This window comes from Hibiscus syriacus, unplaced genomic scaffold (assembly GCF_006381635.1).
Source record: "Hibiscus syriacus cultivar Baekdansim isolate YM2019G1 unplaced genomic scaffold, ASM638163v2 tig00109972_pilon, whole genome shotgun sequence".
In the NCBI taxonomy this organism is placed as follows: Eukaryota; Viridiplantae; Streptophyta; class Magnoliopsida; order Malvales; family Malvaceae; genus Hibiscus; species Hibiscus syriacus.
The window spans coordinates 1,068,884-1,078,717 of record NW_024062543.1 but is presented as its reverse complement, the minus strand read 5'-3'; the positions used below and the strand labels follow the sequence as shown (position 1 = coordinate 1,078,717).

Below are 9,834 nucleotides of genomic sequence, written 5' to 3'. Positions count from 1 at the left end.
TATATAGGTTGAATTTATTAATTTAATTTATTTGAAATCTTTAAGGTTCTTCAAATAATGTTTTTATTTGAAATAGATACATAAATAAATAATAATAATTTTATATGTTTTAAAATAATAAACATTAGTTCCATTGCTATTTTAATTTTATTTAATTTTCAAACCGTACAATAATTAAATTAAACAATTTAATAATAAAAAATAGTAATTTGAAGCAATTATTTACGGGTGCTTTCAAGTTCCATCCTCTCTTCACATTGGAAAAAAATATCTCAATTATGAATTTATGATCATGGTGCTTAAGTCAAGATACGTGTCAGCTTATGATTTGTTGATATCTTTCAATGGAGTACGCATTGGAAAACATGATTTCAAACCAAAAATCATTAGACTTTTTTGATTAAAATTTAAGTGATAATTTTTTATTAAAATTAAAATCTAAGTGATGAGATTAGCATTAAATTTTATTTAATATTTATAAAAATTTGTTACCAATCTCAATATTCAATAGAAATAGATTTATTAACCGCAAAAGAAAAAAAATCTCATTCTAATGATAATCGACCTTTAATGGGTACATAATTTTTAGATTTTTACCATCGAGTATTCAATAAATCATACAAATATCATACATAATTAAAATAATTTTTGTCTTTCTTTTTTATTCTTCTATAGCTTCTTCGAATTTCGACAAATTGGAATAAGATTATTTCAAACATACTCTTTGTTTACGGTATTTGATGGAACCAAAGCAAGATCAACATAAAAATAATGTTCTAATTTGACCGATTCTCAAGACGTCATTGTTCGAACAAGTTGGATCCCGGTCCTGAGCCAGGGTAGTGAAGATGGTTGAGTTGTTATAGCCGGCATAGGCACATGTCGATCGACTGCAACCGGACACAGTGACATTGCCGAAGGACAAACCTTGGGAGCCTTCGCATTGCATAGATGGGCATCTTTCCCACCTGGATGGCCTATTAGTTCCAGATGGTTCACAGTGTAATCTGGCCAAAACCAGAATCGGGTGTCACTGAAATTGGCAAATGGAAAAACACAAAATACCCTAAAATGATGAGGCTGTGAGTAAGAACGGATACATGATTTTATGTTAGAGGACGAACTTGAACTTACGGAACGAATTTGAATTTATAAAATTATAAGAAACGAATATAAAAATATATAAGTATAAAATTTATGATAATTTTAAATTTTTAGGAGGGACAACTACCCTATCCATCTCCTCGATCAATCCCTGCGTGTAGAAATATATAATTACGTCCAGTTGTTGTTGGCAGCTTCACAGGTGCATCTTACGCAGCCATTTGCAGTGAAGACGTATGTGCCATTATCAGTGTAGACACTCCATTTCATCCATTTATACGTTACATATATATATATATATTATAATAAACACATATTATATACATTATTTTTTTTACACGTTATAGGCCCCAAAACGACACCTAGCAGTTGGGACCAAAACGCGTGACCCATCTGCTGATACCCAAGCCCGGTTCAAGCCCTAGCAACGTCTCACCCTCGGCGCCGCAAGACACTCCCAAGGAACCCTCATGCTCCACTTCTCCCCACCACCGGCAGTTTCGTTCAGGTTCAACAAACAATTAACGTGGGCACCTAGGACTCATTTGTAAATTGTAATACACATGTCTATTCTCATTTTTTTACTATTTGTAAATTGTAATACACATGTTTATTCTCATTTTTTATGTTAATATATTGTGCATAGGGTAGTACACTGTACCTGTATTAGGATTTCTTTACCAGTTATATCCCGTCTTGAATTACGTGCATGATATGTACACATATTTATTATTTTAGTATTTTTCCCTTATTTCTTTTAATGTTGTTTATATATATATATTTGTTTTCTTTATTCCTTGAGACTAAACGATTTTCTTTATTTTATTTTTATTTTTTTCCTCAACATCTTTTTATTGTTATTTATTTATTTAATATTTATTTTTCAAATTTAACCTTTTTATCTTTTAGGGATAATTTCAATCAATCAAAGGTAAGTAGTTTGAATCAGATTTTTAAATTTAAATTTAAATTTTCGCTAATTAAGGCAACCGGTAAATTAAATGGTACCGAAAGGGCATTTCAAGGGTGCTAATCATTCCTTGACCGTAACCGACTCCCGAACCCGACACGTTTCTGGTACAACGCATATTAGGTATGATGGTGTCCGACCCACCTAAATTCATTTTAAAGTGGTCGGTGGCGACTCTAACCCAACTCATTCACGTCAAAGCCCAATTCCGGGCCCAATCGAAAGACGGTTACGACAGCTTGGCGACTCTGTTGGGGACAGGTAAGTAAGTCAGGCCGAAATTAATTTTCGGTTGTCTTTTTTAGCGAAAATTACAAGTTTAAATTTTAATTTATTTATTCGATTCAAATTATTTATCTTTGATTATTTTTTTCAAGTAAATAGTTTTACTGACGTTTTTTCAATGATTTCAGATTTTTGAAAAAGTTCCCATCCCTGGCTCTATACCCTAGCTCCGAACCTTTTTAAGTGGGGGCGAAAGCGACGCCTTCGTGTGAATTTATTCACCATATGGGCCTAGCAAGTAACCTTCGGGATTCATATACCTTATGTCTTCGTGTGAATTTATTCTCCGTATGGGCATAAGGAAATGTATCCTCTCGAGTTTAACTTAGTCCACATAAGCTTGTGATTGGCTTAGGATTAAGGGTCTGGCAAGACTAAGGGGGCACCGGCAAGGAGAACTCGAGTACCTTTTTAGAACCTAAACCAGGAGACTACAGAAGTCAGAGCCCATCCCAAATCCTCATTCCAAACCCTAGGCCATCTTGAGTTATTTCCTACTTTACTTTTTGTTCCAAGCATGCGAACTAGACAAATATGCGGTTAGGATTTGTGTGGAATTAGCATGCGGGATAGAGATCATGTCCGGGTAAGAATTAAAGCATATGGGGTAGATATCATGTGGGGTAGGATTTTTTGTTTTTATTATTATTTTGATTTATCTCACTAACTCTATTTTACTTTTGTTCTCTTTTATTTTGTTTTCATTTAAAAGAGGTGTTGATCCACCAAAAACGTGTTTGTTAAAACATGAATAATCTACATTAATGGATAAAGGGGTTGTAATATAAGAGATGAAAATACAGAGGACAGTCTACAAGGCGACTATGTGTCGCATTCAATCTAGAAGACGTGGTGCCCACAATTGAAGAGTGTATCACTCTACTGCATTATAAAGGACTCAAAATGAACTAGGTCTACATCAAGCACAATGAAAGTCTATCTTTGAAGAATTGACTGGCAGAGGTTGCAGGGGCAAGATGAAGTGAGTCCCTTCAAACACAACAATGGCAAAACGATAGCTGAAATTGGAGACCCTTGCTGATGAATTCAAGAAACAGACAAATGAACTTCACATAGTTCCTATCAATTGAGGGCTCCAATGATGTATTCGTTGGGAACATGTTCAACAAAATATAAATGCCAGAGATTCAGTCCAGTACAAAAAGTAACTCAACATTTGCACGGTTCATCCAGAAAAGCCGGAGCGGTTCGACATGTTATTCAACCGGTGACAGACGAAGGGAGAAGACTAGTCAACATGTCAAAAGTTGTCACGATATTTTTTGTCTCTTAAAAGATAAAACACTTTTGTCCCCAAAAAAGATTATTCATAATAACAAACACATTTTTTGGATTAATGCCTCGAACATTTCATGCATCATGCATTCTTACATATTCCATATTATTTTCATATTCTTTTCCGTTTTTTTCATTTCATCCACATTAACTAACTGAAGAATGTTTCAATAACAGGAATAAACACTGGACATTCTACCTCAAGCGTTGGACACACCCCATCCACATAACACCTGCTTGAAAAAGAAAAAAATGGAAGTCAGGATTGCTCAGATCGAGGAGAACATGGCAAAATTACAGAAGGAGTTTGAAGATAAGATAAACCAGAGTAGTTTGAGTACTCTGAATACAATTATGAAGAACCAAGAATCTTTGGTTGATCAGATCGTTGCCAAGTTAGTTATCCTACAATAAATCAGTACGCTTGGGGCAAGTTCACCAGAAGGGGTAACTATACCACCTACCCCGCAAGTGGTTGTCTCACATGAAAACTTACCAGAACTTCGAGGGGACTCATATGCTGCAAAAGCGAAGCCCTCGTCCTCTGTATTTAACCCTGAGAACAATTCAGGTTATTACCATATACCAAATTCGGAAAAAGAGGACAAATCAAAGAAGATGGAGGAGAAAATCAAGCAGTTGGAGGAGCAAACGAAGGTAGTCAAAGGGGACCATGACTACCCTGGAGTCGATGCCGCGGAGCTTAGTCTAGGCCCAAACTTGGTTCTTCCTCCAAAATTCAAGTCACTGGAATTCGAGAAGTTTGACGGGAACAACGATCCATCCGTACACATCACCATGTTCTGCCAAAAGATGACGGGATATGGAGGAAACGATCAGCTCCTGATTCACTGCTTCCAGGAGAGTCTGTCTGGCTCAGCCATCCGGTGGTAAAACTAGCTCAGCCGAACCCATATCAAGACTTGGAAGGATTTAGCCAAGTCATTTCTGGAACAATATAAGCATATTAACGATATGAGACCAGACAGGGTTATGCTACAAGGCCTGGAGAAGAAGCACAACGAGAGTTTCCGACAATACACACAGCGTTGGAGGGATCTGTCTGTGCAAGTTCATCCACCATTGGATGAAAAGGAAACTAAAAAGCTGTTTTTATAGACCCTGAAGGCACCTTACTTCGGACACCTGGTGGCAATTACATCGGGAACTTTCTCAGATCTAGTTATGGCTGGTGGGATGATCGAGCTAGCTATAAAACAAGGAAAAATTGTGGGAAGTGACTCCAGTGATAAGCCTCCCATGAAGAATAAAGAAAGGGAGATCAACAAAGTCAACACCTACAACGCCAACAAAGGTGTTACGATCTCCACAGCTGTTGTACCATCCGGTACTTCTAAACAAACTCAGAGAGAACCGAGGAAAGAAAAGATTCGCATCGGTCCTATCCCAATGACATATGAGGAGCTACTCCCAACGCTAGTTGAGAAAAATCTTGTGACTCCGGTTTAATCCAAACCTAGGGAGGCCCCATATCCTGAAGGCCATGATATTAACGCCGTATGCAGCTATTATATTGGGAGCTCAGGGCACACCACTGAGAACTGTGGGGCATTAAAACGTAAGGTCCAAGATTTGATCGATTCAGGGGCATGGACTTTCAATATGTAATGGGGCATTCCGATCGAGAGTCGAATGAGGCATCCATCAAGAATTTTCGTGCACTTTCAAGCATATCATCTTGTTTGAACTTGTTTTTCTTTCATACTTCTTATGCGTGAACGTTTTTAAGTCACTTGACATTTAAACATTTTAAATAAAATGCCTTCTTAGGAAATGAGCAAATTTTAATCTTGAATTCCTTGAATATCACCTTAATTAAAATCTGTTTAATAATTGAGGTTGTAAATCTTTGATAAATGACAAGATTGAACCCTGCAAAACAAAGACCCCTTGGTCCTAATTTAAAAAGATACATTAGACTACATTTTTTCTCTTACCGAGCTAAGTTTTCTATTATCATGAAGAGTCCATCCAAGGTTTGACATTCAGACACGTATTAAGAGCGAACAGAATGGGACATGAGATTGCAAAACTAATTGGTTTATACCTTTGTTTATGACGTTCAGTGATGATAGTAATCTTCACAGATGGAATAGTCTAGTAAGTGAGTCTAGTTTAGGTCAGTTTCTTGAAAATTGAATTCTAAAGAGGAAATTTTTGACTTTCAACAACACCTAGACTATAACAGGTTCTTCTTGACAATCTTAAGAAATTAAATCCGTAAAAACTAAGCTATTCCGCTAAGGCAATTGCTTATAGAGGAAACTCGAAAGCCCTGGCTTTATGAATAGATTGCGTTCAAACCATGACATTGCTCGGACACTTGGCAACTCGGTGTTTGCTCCACTGCTATTGTCAAGCTGAAGACTTTGTGATAAGATGAACCCTTCAGTTAACCTGATAAAAGTGATTATAATATTAAGCTTTCCCTCTAAAGCAATTAGTTAAATGCCCTGGCTTTATGGATTTGGCTAGCCAGATAATGGCAAATTAAATCAAATTTATCTAAACAAGAAATTTTAGGTAATAATGGACTAAGGGATTTAAGGAACATCTGTTATAGTCAACATCACACGAGTACTCTAGAATCTCATTTTTAGATCGATATTTATGCACTACCTTTGTTAGAGGAGCTTACAAAACTTGAACAAATGGAAGATTTCAGAGAACTGAAACAGAAATATTTTGAAAGGTCTAGCCATTGATTATGCTTGTTGTGTCATTTTGTTCGCCTCCGATCAAAATATCAAATCAAGTGACATGATCTTCCCAATGACCGAATCGATGAAACAAACCTGAATAACCCACCTCTAAACCAACTTTTTGATCTTAATATTTGTCAAACGTTTGAAGCTATCAAAGATTAAAAGAGTATTTGATTCTTTGGATATCCAATGAACTTTGGTTTTATGATTTGATTCAATTGTGAAACCTAAAAGGAGGCAATAGTTTTTAAAAACTCCTTCTGATATTTTTCAAAATTTTGAAAATTCAAAGGAAAAAGCATTTTCAAACAAGATGAGTTCTCGGGAAGCATGTCTTGGAAATCAACGAATATCTCTCCGAAACTCAAGATTGAAACTGGGGCAGGGGAAGCCAAATTTTTGGGGAAAAATTTGTTGGAGCAAGGAAAATAAATTGTCTTAGGTCGAGGTCTTCAAGAGTACACCCTAGTGGAAATGAAAACAAACTGAGTCAGAGATAGAATAAAGAATGCTCACGCAATTATTCCCTTCACAGATCAACATCAGATTTAAGCATGTTGAAAAATCCAAGATCAAGAATAAGAAGTTCAAGATTCCAAGGTCGAGAGTCATCTAGACTGACAACCAGAGATTGAGATTTCTTTCCAAACCATATGCATCAACACATGCATACATTACACATGAAATTTGCATCTTTGCATTCATCATCATGTGCAATAAAGATCTTGATTTTTCCTCTTTTGAGGACAAATTCGATAAAACAACAAATAAATTTCATCTTGGCATACATCAAACATCCATCATCATGATAGTTGCATCCATATATATTTTACAGATCTTTTAGGAGAAGATGAGATTAAAAGACAACAAGGCATCATCATCAAGAGGGAACAATCATCTTCAGATTCAACATTTCCGATATAAATTGTGTCTCGCTTGAGACAGTCTCATTTAATGCAGATGATTTGTCTCACTTGAGACTGTTTTACTTAAAAGAAGATTTATTTCCCTTGAGATTATCATTCTTAAAACAGACCTTGTCTCACTTGAGACTGTTTTACTTGAAAGAAGATTTATTTCCCTCAAGATTGTTTTTTAAAACAAGATTTTATCTCGCTTGAGATAGTTTCCCTCGAAACAGAAAATTTTGTCTCCCTTGAGACAGTTTCTCTTGAAACATAAACATTTAAAACATTTCCCTTGAAATGAATTTTCTCTCTTTTGAGATAGTTTCCCTTGAAACAAATTTTGTCTCCCTTGAGATAGTTTCCCTTGAAACAGATTTTGTCTCCCTTGAAACAATTTCTCTTAAAACATAAACATTGAAAACATTTCCCTTGAAATGAATTTTTTCTCTCTTGAGATAGTTTCCCTCGAAACAGAAAATTTTGTCTCCCTTGATACAGTTTCTCTTGAAACATAAACATTGAAAACATTTCCCTTGAAATGAATTTTGCCTCTCTTGAGATAGTTTCCCTTGAAAAAAATTTTGTCTCCCTTGAGACAGTTTCTCTTGAAACATAAACATTGAAAACATTTCCCTTGAAATGTATTTTCTCTCTCTTGAGATAATTTCCCTTGAAACAAAACCTTTGAAATTGTTTCTCTTGAAACACCAAAGCTTTGAGTTCGATTTTAACTTTACAACGAAAGATATCGTGCTCAGAAGTTTCTAATTCATCTCAACCTCACGATGAGGGAGACATTCCGAGATTTAAATTAACAGATCAGTCATTACATCGGATTTCAACTCTACAACAGAGGACATCCGATATGGATGAAATTTGTGTTTATTAATCTTTGCTTCATTTTTGTTACACGATAATAAGCAAAGAGGGGCAGCTGTAGATACACAATTTCATCCATTTATACGTTACATATATATATATATATATATATATATATATAATAAACACATATTATATACATTATTTTTTACACGTTATAGGCCCCAAAACGATACCCAGCAATTGGGACCAAAACGCGTGACCCATCTGCGGATACCCAAGCCCGGTTCAAGCCATAGCAACGTCTCGCCCTCGGCGCCGCAAGACACTCCCAAGGAACCCTCACGCTCCACGTCTCCCCACCACCGACAGTTTCGTTCAGGTTCAACAAACAAGTAACGTGGGCACCTAGGACTCATCCACAACCAAGCAACAGAAGACCAATGCTATTAGGACTCTAGATTTGAGACTAAAAATACATTTTTTTTCTGTTATAAATATGGAGTGTAAATCGAGCATAGGGGGGTGGAAAAATACAAGGAACCCGTAGCAAAAAAAAAACAGAGATTTGGGTGAAGGGGATTTTCGAAAAGAATAAAAAATTCGAAAACGAGAGAGAGCTTACCTTCGAATTTTCGACGACGGTAGCTCCGGTGGCCGGACGATAAAACCGAACGGTTAACTGAAGGAGAAGCCCGAGGAGAGCAACATATCTCAGAACAGAAATGATCTAACGGCGGAATAACCAAATCGAAACAGTGGAAACTTGAACGATATTTGACTTTTTCGTGGGGTTGAAGGCCATATATCGCAAAACCAATACCAGATCCGAGCTACTGGTGTTAAGACAAACCTTCCCTTTTATTTTGGCACCGAATGACTACCGGAGACTAGAGCTGGTGATGGTCCTCCCTTCCTCCCTTTCCCGGTGAAATGTTTTTTCCTCTCTGTTTTCTTTACCAAGAGGAAAAAATGAGCACTTTAAAATTATTTTGGTGTCTTGTATGTGCACAGGTATTAATGCAGGGGTCATTTGTGTATGAAGTCATTCTAGTTTTGAATGAATGCATTTTGGTTATGTTTTGGGTTACTTTCATAATACTTTGAGCCCTTTATTTTATCTATATTATATTTTCATCATTTATGTTTGATTACTTATTAGATCGAATTATCCTTATTTATTTTGATCGAGTAATTTCACAATCTATTTAATTTACACTTACCTTTTAGAACTTATTTTTTTCGTTTATTTTAGTGTCTGCAGGTTTTATTTTACCATTTGTAATTGTAATACACATATCTATTCTCATTTTTTATGTTATTATATTATGCATAGAGTAGTACATTGTACCTGTATTAGGATTTCTTTGCCAGTTATATCTCATCTTGAACTACGTGATATGTACATATATTTATTATTTTAGTATTTTTTCCCTTATTTCTTTTAATGTTGTTTATATATATTTTTTTTGTTTTTTTATTCTTTGAGATTAAACGATTTTCTTCATTTTATTTTTATTTTTTTCCTCAACATCTTTTTATTGTTATTTATTTATTTAATATTTATTTTTTAAATTTAATATTTTTATCTTTTATGAGTAATTTCAATCAATCAAAGGTAAGTAGTTTGAATCAGATTTTTAAATTTAAATTTAAATTTTCGCTAATTAAGGCAACCGGTAAATTAATTGGTACCGAAAGAGCGGTTCAAGAGTGCTAATCATTC

At 35.3% G+C, this 9,834-nt stretch overlaps 1 protein-coding gene across 2 annotated transcripts; it reads right to left on the bottom strand.

The window, feature by feature from the left end:
* Positions 1–739: 739 nt before the first annotated feature.
* On the bottom strand, positions 740–8,564 carry LOC120211253 (lysM domain-containing GPI-anchored protein 2-like). 2 transcript variants are annotated; one of them, XR_005524588.1, is made up of 3 exons: positions 8,517–8,564; positions 1,541–1,638; positions 768–1,007 (listed from the first exon to the last, which is right to left on the bottom strand). XR_005524588.1 is itself a non-coding variant. In XM_039209841.1 (2 exons), the coding sequence occupies exons 1-2, from the start codon at positions 1,372–1,374 to the stop codon at positions 758–760; spliced, it is 345 nt and encodes a 114-aa protein (XP_039065772.1). In that variant the 5' UTR covers positions 1,375–1,389; the 3' UTR covers positions 740–757. The 2 variants fall into 2 exon arrangements, 1 of the variants encoding a protein (XP_039065772.1); XM_039209841.1 differs by lacking the exons at positions 1,541–1,638; positions 8,517–8,564 and adding an exon at positions 1,280–1,389 and having other exon boundaries at positions 740–1,007.
* Between the last annotated feature and the right edge of the window lie 1,270 nt (positions 8,565–9,834).

What these genes read in the sequence shown, in the direction of transcription:
- LOC120211253 (XM_039209841.1), bottom strand. Translation starts at nt 1,374, where the DNA reads ATGAAATGGAGTGTCTACACTGATAATGGCACATACGTCTTCACTGCA. An exon ending in GCTGCCAACAACAACTGGAC is followed by an intron (nt 1,008 to 1,279) that starts GTAATTATATAT and finishes GGTTTTGGCCAG; the next exon opens with ATTACACTGTGAACCATCTG.